General features: G+C 42.9%; 1 protein-coding gene across 1 annotated transcript in view; it reads left to right on the top strand.

The window, feature by feature from the left end:
- Positions 1–26946, top strand: part of znf407 (zinc finger protein 407) — a 211842-nt gene that overhangs the window by 130914 nt on the left and 53982 nt on the right. The window contains exons 5-8 of the mRNA XM_061242262.1: positions 702–868; positions 10223–10306; positions 11116–11236; positions 22278–22456. Of these exons, the coding sequence (XP_061098246.1) occupies positions 702–868; positions 10223–10306; positions 11116–11236; positions 22278–22456 (551 nt within the window). The remainder of the gene's footprint in view (positions 1–701; positions 869–10222; positions 10307–11115; positions 11237–22277; positions 22457–26946) is intronic.

Below are 26946 nucleotides of genomic sequence, written 5' to 3'. Positions count from 1 at the left end.
TTAGCCTGGAGTCTTTGCCTGGTTCAGGACCTTGACCACAGCCACACCAAGGAGAGAGAGTGAGATAGTGAGAGTGAGAGAGAGAGAGAAATAAGAAGAGGCCAAGCAGGGCTGTCAGTGAGGGACAGAGAGAGCCAGAGTGAGGAGGGCGGGGGGGCGGTGTGAGAGGAAGGGGAGTTAGGGGTAGCATTTCATTTAGCCTTTTGCTCTGACAGCCCCTGCTCCTGCCCCGGATAAGTGGTGTGGCGCACCCCCCCAGCCTCTTTTACAGGTGAAATCTATTCTCACGTTTGCCTCGGGGGCAACTGGACTGTAACAGAATTTTTCAAACCCTTTGGGCCCAACCGCAAAGCGGAGAACAAATGGCGGAGGTGCCAGGGCCGGACAGAAAAATCAATGCGCTCGCTCACACAGGCATGGCAGCGATCGCACTCCTCCTCCTCCCCCTTTTCTTCCCGAGGTTTTCTTTTCTGTGTGTGTGTGTGTGTGTGTGTGTGTGTGTGTGTATGTGTATGTGTGTGTGAGTGAGTGAGTGAGTGTTTATACTGAATGTCTTCTCTCTTTGGTTGCCTGTAGGTTGTGATTTTTGTTGGGGCCAGTATGTAACTATCTGTTTCTATCTGTCAATCTCTTTCTCTCTCTCCCTCTCTCTCGCTCGCTCTCTCTCTCCCTCTCCGTCTCCATCTCTCTCTCTCTCGCAGGAAGTTTGAGTGTAAGCTGTGCGACCGCTCTTTCAGTGAAAAGTGGTCGTTGAACAACCACATGAAGCTGCACACTGGGGCCAAGCCGTTCAAGTGCACATGGGCCGCCTGCCACTACTCCTTCCTGACCATGTCCGCCATGAAGGACCACTACCGGACCCACACAGGTGAGCCTCCGACACGCTCTCCTCGCCGTGACCTCAGCCCCCATGACCTCTGACCTCTGCCCTCATCCTCCTCTGTAACTACATTTCCCCAGGTCTCCCCTGCACTCAAAAGGAGATAATCTAATTGTGGACTGGCTTCGGTGGGGGTGGTGGTGATGGTGGTGGGGTTGGGTTGAGTATTTCTTGGAATGGAAAAAAAGCAGACCGGCACTATTCGCAGTAGTCATTTCCGAGGTTAACCCTTACCTGTCGTGTGGGATGAATTTATGAGCCACCCAAATGCTATTTTAAATGTGTGTGTGGGCAGAAATCTGACACTGAGGTGGGTGGGCAGTAATTGCACTCGGTTGTTTGATTAGTTTTCCGTTCCGTTGCTTGCCATCGCCGGACAGCCGTGAGCCCTGTCATTGGGACAAGTAGCCCAAGCCTGAGTGGAAGTGCAATTGAGACACCCCCACAGAGTGATGTGCCGAGCTGTGATTGGCCACCTCCAACGAGGAGCCTGCCCGAGCCTCAAGCCCAAGTTGTGATGCTTCTTTTCTAATTAATGGACATTTAAGGCGAGTGGAAACATTTGCAGCATCACTGCAATTGCATTAACCGAACAGGCCTGACACCCTTAAAATATTAGTTGCGTGTGTTATCTGTTTAAACGTTATGAATGACCTCATTTAATGGGCAAGGCGTAAAAATTTATCGGTTTGAATTAAAAAAGCAAAATGAATTACTCTAGGATGCTTTGTCTGGACTGTGCATAATTATTATCAATTACAAAAACTCAAATTCCCCCTTACTCATCTCGACCTGGTGTCAGGCCTGATTAAGACGGATGGGTGCCTTTGAGATGCCAGACAGCAAATGGAGGTTCTGTTCATACCCCTCACAGGCTTGGAGGACCCATCTGAAAAAGAGGCCCAAACTATGCAATGTGGTATATATGGAGGTTTTAGTGTGTTCTATGAAGGTTTTAGTGTGTTACATGAAGGTTTCAGTGTGTATATGAAGGTTTTAGTGTGTTACATGAAGGTTTCAGTGTGTATATGGAGGTGTTAGTGTGTTACATGAAGGTTTCAGTGTGTATATGAAGGTTTTAGTGTGTTACATGAAGGTTTCAGTGTGTATATGAAGGTTTTAGTGTGTTACATGAAGGTTTCAGTGTGCATATGAAGGTTTTAGTGTGTTCCATGAAGGTTGCAGTGTGTATATGAAGGTGTTAGTGTGTTACATGAAGATTTCAGTGTGTATATGAAGGTGTTAGTGTGTTACATGAAGGTTTCAGTGTGTATATGAAGGTTTTAGTGTGTTACATGAAGGTTTCAGTGTGTATATGAAGGTTTTAGTGTGTTACATGAAGGGTTCAGTGTGTATATGAAGGTGTTAGTGTGTTACATGCAGGTTTCAGTGTGTTAAATGCAGGTTTCAGTGCATTATATGATGGTTTCTCTGCATTATAAGAATTCTTCAGTGTGTTACATTAATGGCATTTGGCAGACGCTCTTATCCAGAGCAACGTACAACAAAGTGCATACCCATAACCAGGGATAAGTGCGCTGAAAGACCCTAGAGGGAAGTACAATTTCAACTGCTATATGAAGGTATCAGGGTATAGCTATATGACGGTTTCTGTGTGTTACAGTGAGCTCCAGAAGTCTTGGGACAAAGACATATATTTATTTCTTGATTTGGCTCTATACTCCACAATTTTAGATTTCTAATCAAATCATTGAAAATGTGGTTACATTTTACAGATTTTTAATAAAGAGTATTTTTACTCTGCAAAAACCAAAAGATAAGTCAGTATTTTCTGTCTTACAGTATAGCAGAACTTAAATTCTTCTTTCTACTACCTTTTTGCAAAAGAAGACAAAACATTTCCAATGAGATAAGAGTGAACGGTAACTGAAAATAACCTAATATTTTCTTCTTGAGAGAAAAAATTAGATCTTAAATTACAAGACTGAAACACTTGTTATGACAGACATCACTATTTATTCATACAGTACAGTAGTCCTTCCATTTCAGGGTGCTTTGGGACAAGTCATGTGTGCTTCTGATCATTCACTTGTGTTCAATCGCTTCCTTAGTGCAGGTGTATGAAAGCTTTCAGTATCTAGGCTTGATTCTAGGTTTTGGATTGCCTTTGGAGTCTGTTATTGGCACTTGTCAGCATGTGGATCAGAGTTGTGCTAATAAAAGTCAAGGAAGCCATTGTGAGGCAGAAAAAACAGATACATATGCCGAACAAAATGTCTTTGTCCACTGTTACCATTACCAGGAATGGATATGACAGCCACTACTTCATGGCAGTAGTGGAAGCACAATGATCTTGCAGCAAATGGCAAAGCCCACAGTTTGTTTCTTTCTGCCGTCGCTCTTCTTTAATATACTGAGTCTGCTTTGTAGCGTGGAGCCCAGAAACTAGCATGTTAGCTCCGGAAAGTATTGTTTTTTGTTGGTCATTCCTTGGGATAATGTCACAATATTGTATACCAACAGCAACTAGTTGTTATTTTTGTCTGTTTGTGTTCAAGAAAAAGTATCTTAAGTGACCACAGTGTGGATGTGGCGGAAATGTTTTTGACGTCCGTTTGGTTAGTTTTGTCATTGATGAATCAGGCCAGGTTCGGTGCAGGTTGTTTGTAAGTGGAGTGGTAAGTGCTAAGTATGTTTTAGTATTCAGTGATACGCTCTACCCCCACCCACTTCCATCATCCGCATGCTGTTTTTCACAGTACAGTTGGGCCTGATTGGAAATTTATCACCTGACCCCCCTCGGGTCAAGCGGATTGTCAGCTCTCAGATCATAATTTTTTGCGCCGTTGTTTTCCGACGTGGTTCGAGGAACCAAATTATAACGCGTTAAACTCCCAGCGTTTCCTCGCGCGGGGATTTATCGTTCTCGATTGGTCGGTTGGCCCGTTTTATTTTTTTTTATTTATTTTTTTTTTCTTCCCCGCAAATGGATTTCCTTGGATCCTGTTGGAAAGGCGGAGCAGCGAGGGTCATTTGTAACTCCAGATTTATGGGTCTCCCCCAAATAAATAAATAAATCAAAATGTCACTCCCGCCCGAGCGCTAGGAAGGCACGCAGCAGCAGGGCCTTGTGGGCTGATGACAAGAGCACAATTGATTTCCTTATTGCTTCAATTTGTCGCTTAATCTGGCGATATGTTGATAAATCTTCGCACTTTGTCAATTAATTTTCCTGAAAAATGGGACCCAAAATGGCGAGCACATCAATACCACGCCAGATTCGGTGACAAAATTAAGTGATAAAATTAATTGCCCTCCATCCCTTCCTCGAAAACATAACTAATGAGGGAGGCAATTATAGTTGCACACGGTCTCCTTCGGGGCGAATTATTTAAAAAAAGAGAGAGAGAGAGAGGGGGATCGAGAGAGGGGGTGATATAGGGAGAGAGAAATGGAGGAGAATAAGTCTAAAGAAACTAACTGAAAAATAATGTTTATGAAAGCAGCGGGCCTTCGTCGCAGCAGGTTCTCCTGGAGATGGGGGGAGCGGGGGCAGAGAGGGATGGAGGAAATGAGTGCTGCTGTTTTAAAGTGTCTGCTGCTGTTGACGTGACAGAGCGCAGGACACAAAGGTATGTTTCATACTGTACTAACGGGGCCGACCCGACCAACCGACAACCGCTACGCACGTTAGCCTCCCTGTCCGTCCGTCGTTAGCGTAGCTTGCCGTTAGCCTACGGTTGTTCTTGTTTTTTTTTTTTCTCCGAGGGCAAGTTCGTGGGAGGCCCAGGTCTCCTTAGCTCCCCTGACAAGGGTGCTGACAGTCCCACGTCCCTCCCCTGCCCGGAGAGATCGCCGGTATCGAGCAGCAGATGAAAAGCCGGCGCAGATGTAATTTATTGTCAGTGTTTCCTTCTGAAGAATAATTGTGGAGACTTGGCATGGATCAATAAGTATGGATTTCTGTGGTCAGGGCTTGTAGTGCAGGGTAACGGGGGAGCAGGGGGTGGGGTTTTGGGTGGTGGGGGGGAGATGGGTGGGGGGGTACAGAGCAGCTATTTTCTAATAGAAATGAAAGGAATGGGCCTCGTTTCCACATGGATTCTCCATGCAAACTGGAGGGAAAGTGGAATTCATTACTCCATCCTGAGGAGCTGACTAGGCGGTGGCACTGCATCATGGGAAATGAGGGACGCCTAGTGCAGGAGGCAGGGTAAAGGGGGTCATTTGTTTTGGTTTATTTATCTGTTTTCCAACCATTATTTTCTGGCCAACCACCCCTCCCCCTCAGACACTTTTAGAGCTTCTGCTAAATCACTATAATGTAATAATGTAATGTAAAAAAAATTGAAAAGCAAATGTAATGAATGTAACCATTTTAAATATGAAAAAAATACTTTTAAGAGCAGTGATCAGTTTAAAAACCAAAACAAATCGATATTTGTTCCGACTCTTTAAAACTGCATCGCTTGCCTTCAGTACTGACTGACCTGTAGTTTTACTAGAAAATCAGCTGGTAGGTTGTTCAAACACATTGGAGAATTTGCCACGGGTCAGATTATGGCTGTCTCACTTGCTTCTGGCTATCCAGGTAATCCCAGACAGCCTCGATCAAGTTTTTATCTGAAAAGTTGTCTATTAATTAATAAGTTACTTTATTCGTTGAAATGCAAAAATTCCACTATAACGTTTTAAATGTAATATTTTGAAATCTCAAATTTGCTCATTTGTGCTGACACACTAATGCAGTACACACATAAAAAATATATATAAAAATGATCTAACACCAAGTTTATATTAAAAAAAGGTATGGGGTATCTAAGCACTGTACATACATACATATATTCTCTTTTTTAAGTTTGTATCAAAAGTTTAGTTTCTGCTGAAAATCAGGCCTTCTTCCGGGTAGCGTGGGGCACCGTAAGTTGCGTCTTCATTTTGTTTAATTTTCTTTGGTGCTTCCACCCAGCTCCCCCCTCCCCCGGCCTCGTGACTTCCTCGAACGCCACGAGCCGAGTAGCTTCACGCCATAGTGGCGGAATAGACGCTTGAATAAATTAAATGAACATAAAGCGTAAACTTTATTAACTCCTCCTCCAAAATGCCCTTGGACACAGGACAGAGGGATGGCTCCACAGGACGTGTAAATATTGCAATAAGGGGACTAACGCCAGTAATCCGCATTCGCCCCGAAGGCCAATTCCGCTTTGAGCGGGGAGTTTGTGCTGAATTTTAAATTTCACGCCCCCCCCAGCCCCCGTCTTCCATCGATCACCACTGTTTTCTGCTTTTGTCTCTCCTGTGCCCAGTAAATATGCAGTTTGATCTTATTCCGACTTAGCGCTTATTGCAACCGGCACGTTCAGCTATCCACAGTCAAAACCACAACAACTTTGTGGTGGGATGCAAAAAATAGTTTTAAGTAGTTTTTCTTTTGCTAATTTAATCAGCGTGATTTTATGGCGTAAACAAAAATATCGGCTCCATTTTGTAAAATGGCCTAACAGCTTTTGCTGTATGTTTACTTATGTATCTTTTAAATCATTTCCAATAAAGTGCAAGTTTTTAACCATCACAACCAATATGATCTGTAAAGCTGTGGAACAGTCCAAATGGCAATGAACCAATGAACACCCAGTGTACACACACACACGCACGCACACACACACACACACGCATGCATGCACGCACACACTCACACACACACACACATACACTCTCTCACTCACACACACACACACTCACGTACACTCACACAGACACACACTCACACACACACACATACACTCTCTCACTCACACACACACACACACACACACTCACATACACTCACACAGACACACACTCACATACACAGACACACACACTCACACACACAAACACACACACACATATACTCTCTCTCACACATATACACACACACTCACACACACACACAAACATACACACACACATATACTCTCTCTCTCACACACACACACACACACACACACACTCACGCACACACTCACTCACACACACAAAGCAGATGATCTGGATCGGATTGCACTCTAAAAGAGCACTTCAAAAATGAAGGAAACTGAATGGCTTTATCTTTTCTAGAAACATCCCCCAGAGCCCTGTAATGCCTTCAGAATTTCCATTCCTACCACGGCTCCACTGTTCTGCTGCAGGTCTCAGTTATTTTTGGCATGTAATGAGGGCGGTTGTGTATTTGACCCCAGACTGTTCAAATTAAAAAGGAGGCACAAAAAAAAGGAAAAATTAAAAGTTGAGGCGAAACCAGGCCGGGGCTGTAAGACACAGGAGCGGACAAAAGGACGCAGACTAAGTGGCCAGCTTTGGGAAAAACATCTGTTGCGAGTGACCGGGTGACCCTAAGCAAACCATGTTGGGTAGTCTACAGGGCTCCGTAAGGCTACGTTCTCCACACTTAATGATGCTGCATTAGAATACATTACTTCCATATGGGACTCACAGCTGATGGGTAAAGTGCTTTGAAAGAGTGTAATGAGGAGCCCCCAACACAACGCTACATGTAGATTCAAGCGCAGGTGGTTCCTTTTAATATGCAGCAGTTTTTTTGTGCTAGAAAAAACATTACTGCAATTTTGTACTAAGTAAGCTGTACTCATTATTATCACAACATAGTCAGGAAATGCAGTAGTCATAGTAGCAGTCTTTGTACAGTAGTTGTAGTCGAGGTAGAAGCAGCAGCAACTGCAGCAGTAGTAGCAGTTGTCATGCAGTTGTAATAGCGGTCGTACAGTAAGTCCTAGTTATGATAGTAGTAATAAGCTACAAGGCAATGTGCAATGTGCAAACCGTGAAAGAGCATAATCTCATGTGCACTCCACACCTCTTTATTTTATTTCGCTGTCATCTCCCTCGTCTCTATGATCTAAAGCAGGGGCAGGTTATATACAGCAAAGTATATCGCTCATATTATGCATAATTTCATGTTAATTGCCATACAGAGCTGAAGAGCTTCTTTACACCTGTAAATGTGTATTGTGGGATAGCAATGTTTCATATTTTTAATATGAAAATGAGTTGTTATTATGCTGTACTTCTAACATAAGCTCAAATGAATATTTTTCTGTTTAAAACCTTTTAGGGTATGGGAACTGTAAGTCACCAACACATGTTTTCCTGCATAAAAAACATAAAAACAAATTTACTGCATAGCTTAAAAATTGTTGTTTAAGTGCCGATAAAAAGATTAAAAAAATGATTCCCCCCAACCTTATACAATCACACCGCAGAGTCGCGGCAACGCTAAGTCTTTCTCTTTCCCGGTTGAACGGGGCTGATCCGCATTAGCGAAGTCGGCACCTATCCTAAAACACAAATGGAATCCCTAAACTAAAAGCCCGTACAGGGCAGAGCGTTGTACGTATGTTCTCATAACGCTTGCGCGCACAGTCACAGCCCGCCAGCTGGGTCCTGTGGCGCGGGATGTTGGCGAGTTTTACCGAGCTGAACCCCCCCCCCGGCCCCCCGGCCCCCCGCCCCCCGGCCCCGGTGACATCAGCCGGCACATCGGAGTTTGATATTGTAACTACCGTGCCTTTTCCCTCCGCTCTCCCGCGGCATGGCGTGCTGCTGACGGCTTTTTTTACTGTCCAGACAGCTTTCTGTTAGAGCAACAGCAACGGGGAAAAAGCCGGAGCGTGTTCCCGCTGAGCTGGTGAAAGGTAATTAATGACGGGTAATGGGTGGCAATTAATTAGCGGTGGGTAGATTAGCGGCCTTCCTCGAAATGATGTCTCCATTATTATTAGACTCGGGTTCTGGAATGGGAGTAAAGGAAGGATCAATTTGAGAAATGGAAAAGCAAGCAATACTGATCTCTTTTTCCTATCAGGGTAAACAGGGTGGGATATATCAACCTGCGCTCCCAGCGTTGAGTTATGGGTTTAACCGAGCATACATTTGTTTTAGTTCCGTTCTTACGAATCATGGCAATATCAGCAGTGGTCAAAAGGAGTGAGGAATGTGTGGGAATTGGGAGGGGAAGGTGTTGGTGTCATTTGTTTGTTTGCCGGCGCTGCCGTGGAATCCAGTGGCCTTTTTTTCTCTCTTCCCTTTTTTCGCGAGCTCCTTCCTCTGTGAGGGATGTTCAGACGCAGAGATGATCAATCACATTTCTGCACACACACACCAGCACACACACCCGGCTCAAACAGACACACACACACACACACCCGGCTCAAACAGACACAAGCACACACACCTGGCTCAAACACACACAAGCACACACACACACACACACACACACAAGCACACACACACACACACACAAGCACACACACCCGGCTCAAACACACACAAGCACACACACACACACACACACACACACACACAAGCACACACACCCAGCTGAAACACACACACACGCACACACACCCAGCTGAAACACACACACATGCACACACACACCCAGCTCAAACACACACAAGCACACACATACACCAATAACACATTCACATGTACACACACGCACATACACACACACTCGACACACAAATACACACACACAAGCATGTGAACACACACACACACACAAACACGTGCACACATACATGCACACAAACATTCTCACATGCACGCACACATGCACATACACACTCAGACACACAAATACACGCACACACGCTAACATTCACACACACATATTCACGCAAACATTCACACATGCTCACACACACACACATGCACACATACATGCATACAATACCCACAGACACATGCACAGACATGCACACACAAACACACACACACACACACTCAGACATGCAAATACACGCACACGCACACACACACACACACACCTACGCACGCACACACATGCACATACACACACGCACGCACACACACACACACATGCACATACACACACACACCCACACACTTTGTTTGCATTACATACAGGAGCAATGGGGTCAGTCTCCTGGCCCAGTCATTCAGCTCAGCCCAAATATCACCTCTTTTGTTGGCTGTGAAAAAAGAGAAGAGCAGCTCATTGATGTAATGGAGGAGCCAGATGCAGGGGAATAGAGGATATGCATAAAAACTGGTGGAGTGCAGAAAGCAGCCCCATCTGGAAGACATCTAACAGAAATGAAGTTGTACAAAACCATTCCATCGATAATAAAGCTAATTTTTATGGCTCTGACAAGTATGTAATTATGTTCAGTGGTGCTTTTCAGATTTTATCACAGTCAATAAACCACAATGGTAATTTCATTCCCATTTGACATATTTACATGGAAACATTTGATTGGAGGAATTAGTTAACTCGGAGAGCCTTGATAGATATGTTTCAATGATCTGTGACCTCTCTCTGCTGGCGCTCATCTGTTCTTCCCCCGGTCCCAGGAGAGAAGTCCTTCCTGTGTGACCTCTGCGGTTTCGCCGGAGGGACGCGCCACGCCCTGACCAAGCACCGCCGCCAACACACAGGTCTGCAGCCCGCCCAATCACCTGCTCCCGCTCCCTCGCCCTCCCTGACCCCGCGGCCCTCTCTCGCTTAGGGAGACAAGGTCTTAGTCTCCTTCTCTGTGTCGTTCTCTCTCCCTCTGTCTCTCTCTCCCTCTGTCTCTCTCTCTTTCTCTCTCTCTCTCTCTCCCCCTCTCCCTCTCTCCCACACAGGTACATACACACACACACTCACAGAAAATCAGGCACTGAGAATACACAGAGCTACAGAATACAGTGGCATTTTCAGTTTTTGCGTGTTCTGTTCTTTGTATAATTTTAATGGGGCTCCATTGTACTCTAGGTGTGCCAATAGATTGCATTAGCAGTGTTCTATTAAGAAGTGCATTGATGATTTCAGTGTGACCAATAAAACGGTGCAGATTGGGGATCTGAGAGCACAGCTAAAATTCAGTCATTTACTGCTTGTAGATGAACTTAGTTAAAGATGCAGTATCGAAGCATAATGCTTTTATATATTTGAGATTGAACATAATTACTTTTAGCAAGGACAGTCCAGCTCTTTACGGGTAAAGCAATCGTTTTTACCCTTTTCTTTACCTTTTACCGTTCAGGAACTCCAGATTGCAGTCCACAACAATGCCATCTTGAGGTGTTTAAGGCTTTCAGCAGTGAAAAAAAAGTTTTTCCCATATTGCTGTTTCTTGCAGGGCGGTATAGAAACCGGTTGTCACTCTATCTCCCTTCCCTAGCGATTGGAAAGCTGAACATTTAGTCTTTTCCTTATATTTTTGGAAGTCCAGAGTTTTAACCCCCCGCACTTCCGTTCGCAGGAGAGAAGCCGTTTAAGTGCCAGCTATGCAACTTCGCTTCGACCACACAGTCGCACCTGACCCGACACCGGCGTGTGCACACGGGGGAGAAGCCCTACCACTGCCCCTGGTGCCACTACAGGTACTGCTCCACTGGGCCGATCCGGGGGGCGGGGGGGGGGGGGGGGGGTCTCATCACACCTGTCATAAGCGCTGGGGGGGGCCCACAGCTCTCTGTCGTTAAAAGGCCATCAGAGTCATCAGTAATTACACAGGAAATTGGCAGTGAAATTGAAAAACTTCGACCAACATTGCACATTTTTATATATATTCCTTTCCCACACTCCCTCTCTCCGTCTCTGACAATGCAGTGATTTAACCTGGTGGACAGGGGGGAAAAAGGCTAGGAAAAAATATATATAATTTTGTCGGGGGTAAGAAATAACAGCACTCTGTATTGCTGTCCACTGTTGGACAGCAATACAAAAATGTTTTTGTCACATTTTCTTTCTGTTTCTTGTTGTTGGCCAAAGGTAATTTAATGCAGCGTTTCATTTATTTCTTCGAGGCATCGATTGAGAGATGGGTGAAATATGGCGCTGGGTTACTGCACATCTGAAATGCTCGGCCAAAAAATGGTGGAGAAATGCGTTTTGGATTAAAGGGCAAAGAAAGCGATGAAAAGCCTGTTGTTTTCTACCACTTTGAGCTTGCTGTCAAGAAGCAATGCTAATTCCATGCCATTCATAATTCCTTGAATTATCATATTATGTACTGAATATCTAAGCGAAACATAAGAGGTGTTGCCACTTTAATATTCATATTTCTTAATGATTTTATTACGGTATTATAGAATCATATGTAATAAAAATATGTAATTTATATAATAAATACAGTATCATATAAAAATGTTAACTGTATTGCAATTATACATTTTACAAAGAGAAATGCTTAATAGTCTTTTTATAATCTTCAAACATATTAACAAATCTGAAAATGGCAAGAATGTTTTCATTTAATTGCACAGGATTACAGTATATGATACATTCTTTCTAATTGGGATTTTAATTTCATTCATTTCTTTTTAATAAATCTATGCTTTTTGTGTTTGAGCTGGGGTTAACATTGCAAAAGGTATTGTGTTGTACAGTATGGACATAGGAACCATAAATAATATAACCTTTATGGCTCACTAATTTTGTATGTCATCACCCAAACCAACAAATATCAGTGACCATCATATTGAAACAAAAAGTGACATGACCATGTGCTGACAACATAATAAATATCACTTTTGAAAATGAATACTCTTTTTTTTAATTCTCTCTTTGAAGTTTGTACTGCAGTCAACAGAATTCTCTATAAAATAACCACAGTGAAATAACCTGGTCTGACCTCCAGCGAGGTTAAGGCCTGTATTCAATCAAATTTCTCCTTAACTTTTAGCGTATTGCGGTTTTTCTGAACAAACTCACTTCATGATTAGTGATTTCTGAGAGTTACAGTAAGGACAAATGTTGATTGAATTCCAGCCTTAATCTTTTTGACTGGCTCCTATATGTAAGGATGGTCTATTACAATGTGACAAATGGAATTTAATATTAGAAGCCCAATTACTGAAAGATTTTGATCACCCCAAGGGCGATGTGAAGAGCCCTTTTTTTGGTTGAGCACAGAAATCTAGCATGAGTGTCAGACAGCCAGTGAGGTGTTACATCTAGTTCATGTGACCAGCATCAATGCTACTGTAAGCTATTAGCATTTAAAAAAATATCTTTCAGTCTTTTCACTCAGTAATGAAACTGAGACTGAGGTTTCTATGAAATAACAACCCTTCCCCACCAGAACCATTTTTTTCATAAAGAGACAGTCATATGAATGTTTCCAATCTGAAATTAAATTTTATTTTTCATGTATTGCATATCAAAATGAGCTTTAGTCTGCCACAACGATCTTCAAAGTCAAAGTCTCCTGGAATAAATAAGGCGATGCATTTGCAGGCTTCCTCTTTTGCATGCAGATTTAAAACAATTATGTTTATTGAACTCCCATATTTGCATGCATTATGGCTCGTTACGTCCAGCCGTATCCATATAAATGCATTCATGTATTTCAGACATTATAACACAGGCTCAAAAAACTTTCTAAATCCTGAATATTTTCTCAACTTAAGTGTGAAAAGAAAGGAGAGGAGTTTGTGCCGGCCCCTCATTACGCTTTCATCATTGCTGCTGTGAGAACGGTGACCTCGTAAGTAACTGACAGCGCAGAGCACAAACATGCTAATGACTCGCCTGGGCCACGGACACCTCCACTGGGAAATTTTTTAGAGATTCAGAAATGCAGTTTTTCTTTTTTTTTTTTAAAGGAGACTAATTAAACGTTTTCATTACTGTTCAAACAAGGGGTAAAGTTTTCATAGTCTGGAGAGGTTGAGGATGATTGTCTTTCTTAAAATAATAAATAAATTAATGCATTTAAAAAAAAAAAAAGAAGTATTCCAGACCTTGAATGGGTAAAGTTGATTCTTCTGTTGAGTCAAGCCAGGCAAAAAAAATTAACTTGGTAAGGCTAATTTGTATGGAATGCGCTGTGCTGAATCTACAGGGCGGTCCATAAGTATTTCAACAGTGACAAAATGTTCCTTGGCTTGGCTCTGTACTGCAGTACATTGTATTTGAAATGAAACAATGAATATGTGGTTAAAGTGCAGACTGTCAGCTTTGAGGATATTTACTTCCATATTGGGTTCCTCTAGGAATTACAGCCCTATTGATACATACCCTTCCTCCCCTTTTGGGAACCAAAAGTAATCGGACAATTGGTCGCTCAGCTGTTTCTTGGCTAGCTGTGCACCTCATGAGTTCATGCACAAGAAAGCTAACAAAAGGTCAACAAAAAGAGTCGGTGCTAGGTCTAGCCAGTAAAGCAGGCTATCATGTGGCTGAATAAATTGATCAGAGACCTTGTAGAAACCTTGAATATATCAACACCAACTGTTTTTTAAGAAGCACAAATTAATTGGTAAGCTGAACTATAGTAAATAACCTGGTAGCCCAGAGAAGACCACTGCAGTGGATGACCCAATAATACTTTCAACCGTCTATTGAGAGCAGCAGGATGAAGTCTGAAGCGTACAGAACCATCTGGTGAGATTCAATCAAATGCCTCAAAACTCATTGGAAGACACTTCACTTTCCATCAGGGCAATGACCCCAAACAAAATGCTGAAGCAACCAAGGAGTTTTTCAGGGCGGAAAGTCCTTGGCTGGCCAAGTCAATCACCCAACCTGAATCCAATCGAACATGTTTCTCACTTGCTGAAGACTGAAGGCAAAAAGACCCACAGACTAACAGGTACTGAAGATGACTGCTCTGCAGGTCTGGCAGAGCGTCAGCAGGGGCGATGCCCATCTGCTAGTGCTCTGGTGATGTCTATAGGTCACAGACATCAGGTAGCTATCAAAGATTTGCAACCAAGTACTTGATCTTTATTTAAGATTATATGTATTTGTCCAATTACTTTTGGTCCCAAAAAATCATTCAATATGGGTGTTAATAAACTGAAATTAAATCTGAAATTGTTTAATTTTCAATCCAGAATATTTGAGTACAGAGCAACAGAAGTTGTGTCACTGTCAAAATACTAAGGGACTGCACTATGGACTATACAGTGAGCTCCGTAAGTCTTAGGGCAAAGACATATTTTTCTTCATTTGGCTCTGTGTTCCACAATTTTAGATTTGTAATCAAATAATGAATGTATGGTTATATATTCTAGTTTCACCATGTATAAATTACAGCACTTTTTATATACAGTCCCCCATTTCAGGGTTCCATAATATTTGGGACATATAGCTTCACAGGTATTTCTACATAATTAGTCAGATGTGTTTAATTTCATCCTTCGTGCAGGTATAAGAGAACTTTCAGAATCTAGTCTTGATTCTCGGCTTTTGATTGCCTTTGGAGTCTTGTACTGGTATTTCTCAACATGAGGACGAGAGTTGCGCTAATAAAAGTCAGGGAAGCCATTATGAGGCTGAGAAATAGGCATAAGAGACATAGGCCGAGCAATAATCTTGTTTTGGCCATTGTTCAGAAGAATAAGCAGTGGCATATGTTTGGGCTAATTGTCTTGCTGTGGGATGAAGCATGAATGCATGAATTCTGAGGCATGCTGAAGCATACAGAAGCATCTTATCTTCGCAATTTCCATCAAATGCCTCCAAACTCATTGTAATACCTTTACATGGTTGAATACACATGCCCTATCAGAAACAGTTGAGAAACCTACCATCCAATTACTTTAGGTCCCCTAAAATGGAAGGACTATGTATAAGAAGGGATGCAATTCCTACACTGATTGCCCGATATGAATGTAAATCAAATTAAAGGCGATAGTCTGCACTTTAACCTCATTTTAATAGTTTAATTTCAAATCCAATGTGCTGGAGCAAAGAGCCAAAAGAACAGAAATTATACCACTGTCCAAATACTTACGGACTGCATTGTATATAATTTTGACACCTGCTGACTCTTAAACACTTTTTGTGTTGTTTAAATATGACAATTATGCCATTTCCATATCTAAGAGGTGTGTGCCAACACTAATCCCCCAGGACTCTTTGCTGTCATTTATTAATTTATTCATTCTATCTCACTGGATGAAAATCAGTCATACATTTAGGAGCCTACGGAATCCAGCTTTTGTTTTTAAATGTCGATTATAATTATGATTTAAAAGATTATTATTTTAATCCCGCTGCCTGGCAGAGATTTTTTCTTGGGCCGAAAAGCGGACCACTGGCAGGGACAAAACAGACAATTCAGTAATGTATTTATATATGTGTATCTGTATCTGTGTGTGTGTGTGCGTGTGTGTGTGTCTGTGCATGTGCGTGTGTGTGTGTGTGTGTGTGTGTGCTCACGCACGTGTGTGTGTGCATGTGTGTGTATGTGTGTGTGTGCGCATGTGTGTGTGTGTGTGCATGTGTGTGTGTGTGCGTACATGTGTGTGTATGTGTGTGTGCGCGCGCATGTGCGTGTGTGTGCGTGTATGTGAGTTGTGCTTCAGTATAATAATCACCCTGATTGTATTGAACTATGTAAAATATAAAATCTGAATTATAATGGCAATAGAAATAACAATAAAATAATATTGTTTATTATCACGTCGTGTGAGGTACACAAGATCCGCCATAGACTGCAGCATTTGTTTATGATTAAAATTTCCAGTACATCTATACTGCTTGTTCAATTATCTCCCATTTATAGAGGAGCAGTAATTATTTTAAAAAAAGAAAAAAAATTTGCATTCGACATCGGAAAAATATTGTCTTGAAGGCCGTCTGCTGAGTGTGTGCTTGGCATGTCCAACCAAACGCGTTCCCTGGGTTTAAATTTCCCAACACATTTTGATTTTATCAAAAGGATTGTGACATAAATTTCAAATGCTCATCTCATGTGCACAACAATAGTGAAAATAATTTTAGAAAACGCACACAACTCTGGGTGACCTTTAACCAGAGCCTGCATTGACGGACGCACTTGAAGAGGTTTTTCTTTTTTCCCCTCTGCATATTTGTATTCCTGTGGCTGTATTTGTACGTCCTATTGCCACTGAGTTGTTTTTTAAGTGCTCCCCGTTCACTGTGGGAATAGACTTGCTTAAATTACCGGTCCCAGGCCTATTACGGTGTGAGGATCAAAAGCAGTCTTATGGGAGCCACTGTTTACAGTATAAGGGTAGGAGCAGCCTATCCCACAGGGGGCCGAAAGGTTTAACAGCGGCGGGTTTAACTCCCACATCGCTGAAAGCCCGGCTCACTCTTTTAAATGAGGAGGGGAAAAGGAGAAAAAAGGAAAACAAAAACGCCTGCTCAATTAAAGTGCACTGTACTCTCCCCAAAGACCGGGAAGACAGCATCGTTTTCATTTCTTTTGGTACTATATATCTGCCTTATTTATTTATTTGTTTGTCTTGCCTTCATTTTTTTCTTCTTTTTCTTCTTTTTTTTGCAAATTTGAATCGAATGGCAGGCTTCCGATTAACACGCGATCGATAACATCTTTTCCGACTTCGTCCGTTTTTTTAATTTACGCTCTCTTTTTTTTTGAGGGCGAAGGTAGAGAACGCACTGACTTAGGGAGCTGTGTACACAGTAATTAAAGCGGGGGGTAATTGAGAGAGGGGGGGAGGAGCGGGGAGGAGGAGGGCGTTGGAGACGGAGGGAGAAATATGGCCGCGCGCACGCGGGTTTTCAGCCTGTCCGTATATTTCAGGCGCTGAAGCGTGTTCCCCACCCTCCGCGGGAGACTCGCCGTTAGCGCGACCGCGAGCACCGGTCGCACGTGTGCGGTCGCACGGTCTTTAGCAAGCCCCAGAGGGCAGCGCGCTGGACGGACAGCGGAGAGGACCAAGCAGTGTCCAGCACGTATCGGGGAGGCCGAGCTTCTGGGTATTTATGTTTTAGTGTCCCTGAGGTTGGGTAAAATCAATCACGGTACACACAGGACATTAGAGTATAACAACCGTCTCATGTCTCTCTGACTGCGTCCCTTCCTCCTCACTGTGGGCTTTTCCTGCTCTGACAGCACCTCTTAAGTGTATTAATACTGAAAATATACTATATACATTCATCGCCAAAAAAGATGAACAGAAGCTGTAAAAAGAATTTTTTTTGGTCTATAATTTTTACTATATTACTGTAGTACTATATATACTATATTGAAATGTTCTGTGTGGAATGTGTTTAACTGTATCAATCATTTACTAGCAGCAATGGAAATTACACATTTCAAATTATTCATCTCCAAAAAAAATTCAGTCTTGCAACTTCTTATAGTTTTTTTAATGTTTTTTTTATAATTATAGTTTTCAGATTTTAATTTGTGCGGAAATTAAAGGGCAGGAGCCTAAGATGGTCTTTGCTAAATGATTCAATTATTTTCAATTCACCGTTTTTTTAATTAGCCGTGTGGATATTGTTGTGTATTTTTGGGTCTTGCTAGAAGATCTATTTGTGGCCACCTGGCAAAAATGTCCTGGTATTAAGAGTTAATGATGCCGTTGACCTTAACACGGCTTCTGGATTGGTGGAAGCAATATAGCAAGCATAGCTTGAAAGATCCAACATTTTATATGAAGTTTTTTTTCTGCGTGTGTGTCTGTCCTTTGGTGCCAAATCCACTACTGGTGCACCTTGCTGAAGAACTTTGTTGTTATCTCACCTGGCCATATCTCCCAGTTCTGATTCACTTGCCAGTGCCATTTATATAACTCCAAATGTATCAATTGCTTTCAAAAAGGGCTTATTTGTGGCAACCCTATCATATAGGCAATACTATAGCTAATCTGTAACTGCAACTGTGGCCTTGTGATTTTTATTGGCTTAAGAAGCCAACTTCACAGTTGGGGGGCAGGATACACCTTGTGTTTACCATTTTTCTGTGGTTTTGAGTGGTATGCCTGTTTATTTATTTGATTATTTATTTATTTTACCTATTTGCCTAATTTATATGGGCCACTGGCCATTTGTCTCTTTTCATTGAGTTCTGTGTCTTTTCCCATGTTGATGGACGCCAAATGGATTTTGCATGTGCATAACCTCATGTCCATTGAAATTGGAAGTCATGGATGGCTGCAATTAATTAGAAAAAGTATAATGTTAATGCTGATTTAATTTTGTATTGATATTATTAATCAAATATTTAGGGGTGTCAATAATTTATTTTGCAGTATTATGAGAATGGACAATAGGTATTCCTATATTACCTGTTGATTTTTTTATTATTATTATTGCTCATTTTTATTAAAGGCGCCATATTTATATGTATCTGTGTGTATGTGTGTGTCACTCCATGCTTATTTTTCATAACAGATGTCAAGAGTGACATGCAAACATGAAAACACACAGCTTCAGTTTTGAGTATTTTCAGTATTGCATATATTTTGAGCAAAATAATTCCTTACTGACAAGTGACTCTAATTTCAGCGAAAACCAATATTTTTGTACATTTGTGATTAATATTACATGTACGTAGCTTAGACTTTGGGTGAAATCTCATGTAGGCTCATGTATTCCTAAGCGAAGCAGTTAGGATTTGTTAGTCTGTTAGGATCTAGAACAGTTCATTCCTGGTCCTGGTGCTCTGCGGGGTCTGTTGCTTTCCGTTGTTACTCTGCACTTAATCGATCAATTAAAAGCAGTAGATTACACAATCAGCTCACCTCGCCTGGTTTTGTGGGTCTGAATGACTTGCTGATATTAAGGCGAAAACAAAAACCAGCAGACCCTGCGGCTCACCAGGCCCGGGAATGAAGAGCACTGAGGTAGAAACATGCGAACATAAAGGTGTATTGTAAGTTACACCAGGCACCTTGTTTAATGTTGTCTGGAAAACTAAGACATAAAAACAATGAGCATCATCCTGAAAACCACTTTACTACCATTTCCTCTGCTAGCTTGGCAGAAAAAAATAATGTCGTTTTAACAGCTGGGTAAAAACGAGCCAAGCCTTACTCTCCCGGCCGGAATAATTCCGCGTATGGTTTTACACAACAACGCGTCTTTCCCTCACTCCGACGCTTGTTTCGACGTTTTGGCGCGGTGCTTTTTTAACCCCATGCAGACGGCGTTTGTGGGGCACCTACGTCCTCGCCCTGGCACTCCTTCCGAGGAAAACCAGGGGGTAGGGCCGGGAGGTGGTTTGGGCAAAAAGGCTCATGATAAGTGAGGTGTTGTTGCAAAAGTAAAACTAATTTGGCCTTCATTCTGGTGAACTATAGTGGCGAGGAAGCTTTACTGTCCCTGGCAAGGGGATAAGGGTGAGTAATTGCATATTATACTGTCTGAGAACATCTGCCTGAGGACTGCAGGAGAGATTCATCGATCACAGGCGCTACACATTTTTTATTCTATTTTTTTAAGGCTTTTTGGCCCCCCTCCCCCCGGTTTGGTGGGACTCTTTTTGATGCGGGACAGAGGTTGGGCCGGGTCTGGCATTAATCAGCCCCGGCGTTGGCTCGGCCCTGTGGCCGCCTCGATCGCGGTCCGCACGCGCGGCACTTACTCAACGCCGGGCCCTGTCACCGCACGCCGCCCCGGGTCCCCGCGGAGACCGCCTTATCACGCCAAACGAGGGCCGGCCCGGGCCCAGAGGGAGGGAGAGAGAGGGACGGGCGGGCGAGGCCACGTCTCCGCGAAACGCCATATACAGTACGCTTTCAAAATAAGATGTTTTGCAAAAGGCCCGCGTACGTGTATGTGTATATGTGTGGGGCGGAGATTACAGCTGAAGCTTAAAGCATATCGTTTATGAAAACAAAACAAAGGGGAATTGGTTATTTTCCCTCCCCAATTCAGCATATTACAAATAGGAAGTGAACTGATATTTACAATCTGGTGTCACCAGTTGTTGACTTTTTTTTTTTTTTATACTGTAAGGTGTTGTGATGTTGACGTTCACAAATAGTAGCTGTGCCATGCTTTCATATTGTACTGTACAAGGGTGTTAATTGCTACTTCTTCATTGATCTCCATTTTGGAGTCATTTTAGCTATTAAAATAATATCAATGGTAAGTGTATATAGAGCAGAAGAAAAGATTGACACTTCTCAGTGTAAGTTTGAGAACATTTCTACAATTAAAGAGAGCAAAGGATGTCACCAGTCAGTCAGTCAGCTCTAAAATGAGAAGCTGGTTTCCACGGTTGTTGCACCTAATTGCAAACGCTCGAAACAGAGCATAGGTTTGTCTCGGGGCAGTGTGTTGGACTCACGCTAACGGGAGACGTGGGACAGGGCTGTGATTGAGACCTCAGCTCTGTTGGGAGTGGAGAGACCGTTTTAATGAGGAACCATGTCTGAGTGCCCCAGACCTGGGCACTTTAGTCTGGTGGATAGTATGTAGGGCCTTTTTTCTTGTTTTTGAGCTGAGATGCCATGCTGGTGGAAATGTCTGCCACTGATGAAGCCTTATTGTATTATATTGTAATGATGTATTATTCTTTTTTTGGTGGGGGGGCATGGCTAACACATCATATCCTGAGTCATAAAGCCTTCTGCCTGCATGATCTGTTGTGCCAAGTGCAATTCACCTTAGCAAACACAACAAAGTTAGCAAAAACGGTTCACTATTTGAATACATGGATTGTACGTGTATGTCGACGTATGTAAGATGCCCTTATCCAAAGAAACTTACACAACTTCTGTAACCAGTGTTTCCCCCTCCCCTCTTTTTGCCATGTTTTGGGAAATCCATATCAATTGCACAGCCTCCAAAACGCTTGCGGTCACCCAAGCTCCCATATCGCACTCTGTGATGTACCCTGGTAAACTGCGGCCAGCCACAGTGCTGGAGCTGACATGGAATCATCAACCAGTGGAGTCACTATGAGTCAGAGGTTACCATGCCAACTGCGCCCCCCCCCCCCCCCCCCCCCCCCCCCTTCACCACCACCAAGTTAACGTAATGCTTCGGCCAATTATACATCTCCCCATGGGGCTCCTTGCCACAGTCAACAGTGGGGCAGAGTGCAGTTACTAAACTAGACATGAGTGCATTAGCTGGATGATCCCCATAGCTTACATTATATATTATACTATCCATTTATGAATTTGAGTATTTATGATTCAGTACCCCACCCCCTCATACCTGGTTTCAATAAGCATTTGCCCTTAATTGTGAGATGAATGCAAGCGTTTGTTTTTTCTTCCTTCACAGACAAGTTTAGCAACTTCAGAATTTGAATGAATTTGCCAAATCGCATCTATTTGCGAGTCAGACAAATGTTGTTTTAATCCTACCCAGGATTTCAAACTTGAAACCCTCTGGGAGTTCCCTCACCACCACGCCAAACTGCTCCCCATTAAACATTGAAATGTATCAGTGGAAAATGAAACACTTCCTGACAGCCTGCACTCAACACTGCTTTCAACATCTCCGTCGAGACTCTTTTTTTTCCCACACAATACCCCAGATTGTACACGCCATTGTTTAACAAGTTTTAATAATGCAATTAAAAGCGCACTGCCCGTGAAAGTAAACCTTCTGGAAGTACGCAAGAAAAATGGTGTCTGTTTTTTTCCCTTCTCCTCTCTACTCTACATCTCAAATTTTTCTGTCTAGTCTAAAGAAGCGTTTTTGTGTCCATCCGCCCCCCCCCCCCCCGCTTTCCAGGTCTAACTGTGCCGAGAACATCCGCAAGCACATCCTGCACACGGGCAAACACGAGGGAGTGAAGATGTACAACTGCCCAAAGTGCGACTATGGCACCAACGCCCCCATGGACTTCCGGAACCATCTGAAAGAACTGCACCCTGACATCGAGAACCCTGACCTGGCATACTTACACGCAGGTAACGCCCCTTTTCACCCTGCTCTGTGGAGCCTCCTCTCTCTCCCGCATCTCAGTGATGATTGGCTGTATATTTTCATAATATATACAGAATATAAAATGTTGCACACCCAAAAAGTGGTGTAGACTACCGGAACATATAAGAAAGTCAGACATTCAAATTTTGCCTTTCTGTGTTTTCAACATTTTGGCTACATATCTTCACCAAACCCTTGATTGTATGTTTTCATAAGAAAAGTAATCTAACACTAAAATATAACTCAGGGAAATTAAACAAGGCCATAGCTGAATTCTTAGTTAAGGTATTCAACCAGGGTAGAGATGGAAAACCTTTGTTATAGCACCAGAGATGTTTCATCTGATCTTTTGACTGCACAATTCGGTAACAGTCTGAAACGCTTTGGTTACCTGCATGGTCACCTGCTTTCTTTAGACCTCATAACTGATTCATTAATGTAATTAAGGGCTTGAGTGAATGAAGAACCTGAAACCTTGTCAAAACTACAGCAGGGGAACCATGGTCCACCAATACTGTACCTCAACCAACAACCTCCCCAACAATGGAGAAAAATGTGTACCTTGCGGCATTTTAGCAGAACTGATTTCTCCGTAGTTTAAAGGCCACCCCCACCCCCAGTACATATGCCAATGATACCATGTTGCTTTGCTGATTGGCATGTAGCTATAGCCTGTTGGAGAAGACCCCGTTGATCCATGTTGTACATTGGGCCTGTACCTCCGTAGGCTTCACGCGTCAGGCAAGATGGAGGCACATAACTTACGATGGCCCTGAGTCTCTTTTCACTTTTATATTTTGAAGTAGCTGAAGGCCTCCTGCTTCAAAGAGATCATTCAAAGTATCAGCATTCTTGCTGGACCGAGTTGGAAAAACAAGGTTTGAAGGTGTGTTGCAAAAAATCCAAGTATTTACTTCTGTTCTTCGGTTCTGGGGAATTATCAGTGACAGACCCTGTACAGAGAGAAAACAAGTCAGGCCTTTATGGAAAATACTATAAATGCACCACAGTGTTTTATCACCCCGAAGCTGCTTAGCTTCTTGTAGCGACAATAGATAAATTACGATTTTATTTTCTGGCAGAAAAGGGGGATATAAATGTACAGTAAAAAGAGTAATAAAATGTTCTGACGCCAATATTTTAAACGCAGTGACCTGTTCCAGAGGTGGCTTCAAGTCTAAATAAGTTACAAGTCATTTCCCCCCCCCTTCTCTCTATCTGTCTGGGGGTGGAGTGTTATCAAAGCGCATTGACACTGCAGGGTACGACAGTGTAACAGAAACAGTAGTTGCTGGGTAATGCTAAGTGAACCCAGCCCCCACCTCCAACACCTACCAGCTGACCCTTGCACAGGGAATCTTGGGTAAAGGTGTGATGTTGAGAAATATTCTCTCGGAGTAGATCAGTTCTTCTTTTTACTTTTTTTTTTGCTTCTATGATCTCTGTCTCTGCTTCCTAGACAAGGCCTACATTTCTCTGAAAAATGTGCCCTCCTTTGAATTCTTAGAGGACACACCTGTATCCTGGATAGCCTGAAAAAATATCCCCAACAAATAACCACATCCTGTTTGTTGATAGAAGATTCCCTCCCCGTTAGTGGAAGGGTAGAATACTTGGTGGTATGGTTGACTGCATGATCTCATATTTAAGGCACATGCATATAATAATTTATGGCAAAAAATATGCTGTGTATATTAGGAAATGCACAGTATAGTATGGCTACATTCCTTTTATAGCCTGGGAATTTATACATATTACATACTGTATGTAAAATGCATTGTAAAGTCACACTCTATGCTAAATTGTACGATAGAGTTTATGCATTAAGTTTCCTATGGTAAAGTGGCGATAAATCATATATTTATTGATTATTTTTTGAAGATTTTTCCTAAATTAATTTATATGGCGAGGAAGCCTTAAAGTGGTCAGTGGCCAGTAATTAATGTGATGATATAGAATAATTTTCATTATGAATCATGTGTCCTGCATCTCGTGCTCAAGCCTGATGATATCACTCATTGAGATTGTAGATTTTTTATCTCTCTTAATTTATCTTCACCTCTGTGTGAAGTAGCATATACACTCACCGAGCACTTTATTAGTAACATTTTTACTTTGTTACACCTACTTATCAATGTGATTATCTAATCAGCCGATTGCGTGACAGTGGAGCAATGCATAAAATCATGTAGATACGGGTCAGGAGCTTCAGTTAATGTTCACATCAACCATCAGAATGGGGAAAAAAATGTGATCTAAGTGACTTTGACCAGGGAATGATTGTTGGCAGACAGGGTGGTTTGAGTATCTCAGAAACTGCTGATCTCCTGGGATTATCACGCTCAACAGTCTCTAGAGTTTGCAAAGAATGTTGCAAAAAACTGTTCTACAGACAGAAACACCTTACTAATGAGAAACGTCAGAGGAGAATGGCCAGACTGGTCAAAGCTGACAGGAAGGTGACGGTAACACAAATAACCACACATTACAACAGTGGTATGCAGAAGAGCATCTCTGAACACACAATGCATCATAACTGTAAGTGGATAAGCTACGGAAGTCTAATAGATACCTAAATAAAGTGCTCAGTTAGTGTATATGTGAATGTTTGCTCCAAGAACACGGCTAAAAATGACGTTTGCACCGAGAATGCAGCGCACTCGATGTAAATTCCTGAGGTGATTCTAACTGATTGGAGGAGACAAACTGCTCAGTGCCTCCGTGGCGTGGCCCGCCTGCCATCGCCCCATCCTGACCTTGAGATCTGCCATTTTCCCCGGAGAAAAGGCGCGCTTGTGTTTTAAAGTGCCTCCGCCGCATAAAGAGATCAGAAGCGTAATGGAAAGAGACGGAACAAGACCCCCAAAAAAAAGAGAGACGGACGAGGTAGATACGGACTTAACCCGCGTATGATTGCGCTCTGTCAGAATGACGCTCGGACCGGAGGCGGGAGGCAAATCGGTCCTGATGGCCGTTCTCTGCGCCGCTCCTTTGAAAGGCGCGGATCAAACGAGCTCACGCTTGTGAGTGGTTAAGCGGCGGGGCCTGTCCTCCGGGGGGGGGGGGGGGGGGGGGGGGGGGGGGGTGGAGTGATTGACGGGCAGACGTTCGGGAGGCCCCTGTAGCGTGGGTTTTTTTTTTTTTTGGTTAATTTCCGCATTGCGCTCGGAATTAAACCTCTTCCCGGGATGAAAGGTATGGCTTCGGAAACGCGGGGGGTGGGAGACTCGCCTGGGCGAGGGAAGAAATCCACGATGAAGAAAGCGGTTCGTTTGGTTTGGAGTGTGGGGAACAGGTTAGCCGGGGTAACGATGAAGTAGTAATAGCGGCCGGCTTCGATTTGCGCTATTTCGGAGACGGAGCTACGAGTAGATGCAGAAGCCCAATAACCCCGACAACGACTACAGTACTGTACATACAATAAGTAGTAATCGAATAATCGGGCGAAGCGTTCCCCCGACGGACCGCATATAACTACCCTTCCTCCTGCGTCATTAGCAACCTGCTGCTAGGAGACGCACCGCACACTCTCACACATTCAAGCAAGGAAATATCACTGAAATGTCTGTAATTTTCAGGGCTCTTGGGCTGTCCTTTGTGAAAGAGGATTAGATTAGATGGATAAACACTCTTGAGTTTGTTTTACTTACTGCGTGTGTATGTGTGTGTGTGCACGCGCACACGTGGATGTGTGTACAATATGTATGTGTGTGCGTGTATGCGTACAGTATGTGTAAATGTGTCAGTAATAATTATTATTAATCATTATTTACTTGGTCCTGACTTCACTTTCTGGATTCGTGTGATGACTCGTATTGTCACAGATACGGTCAGTCTTCACCAAGACGAGGTTCCCATTCCTTTATCATTCATAGGCGTTATTTTGCCTTTATTAATAATCGTGTTTTCCGTATATTTAAAATGAGGTTGGGACCGATCTCGCAATTCCTTGATTAGCGGAGCACCTCAACAGGCATTTCTTTTTAACACTTTTTCTTTTTTTTCAATCTCACACATGTAGTGTTTTTATTCCCCACCACAACAGATGAGATAAAAGTGCGTTCCTCAGGAGTACAACAGCATTGCTTTACATGATTTATTTACCTTGGCAACAATCCAGTGCAGTGTGCAGGTAGTGCCCTGCTGTATCAAACCTGTCACTTTTGGTGTTTTGCCAGTTGCTGTCTCGGGTCGCATTGATGTGTGTGTGCATGTGTGTGGGTGAGTCCTTGCGTGTCCGTGTTTGTGACGGTTTGTGCGTGTCTGTGCACTGCGTGTGCTTGCTTGTGTGTGCTGTTGTCTACCTATCTGACAGGGGTCCGTGGTGTCATTACACATCCACATAGAACAAAGTGGGGACATTTTCTAGGTCTAGTTATTTTCTAGGTGTGATTGTGTGCACTTGCACGTGCGCGTGCGCGCTCGTGTGTGTGTATACATGCGTCAAGGTGCATCAGAGATCCTAGAGACGGTG

Source organism: Conger conger, chromosome 1 (genome assembly GCF_963514075.1).
Source record: "Conger conger chromosome 1, fConCon1.1, whole genome shotgun sequence".
NCBI lineage: Eukaryota > Metazoa > Chordata > Actinopteri > Anguilliformes > Congridae > Conger > Conger conger.
This window is presented reverse-complemented; position numbering and strand designations above follow the sequence as displayed.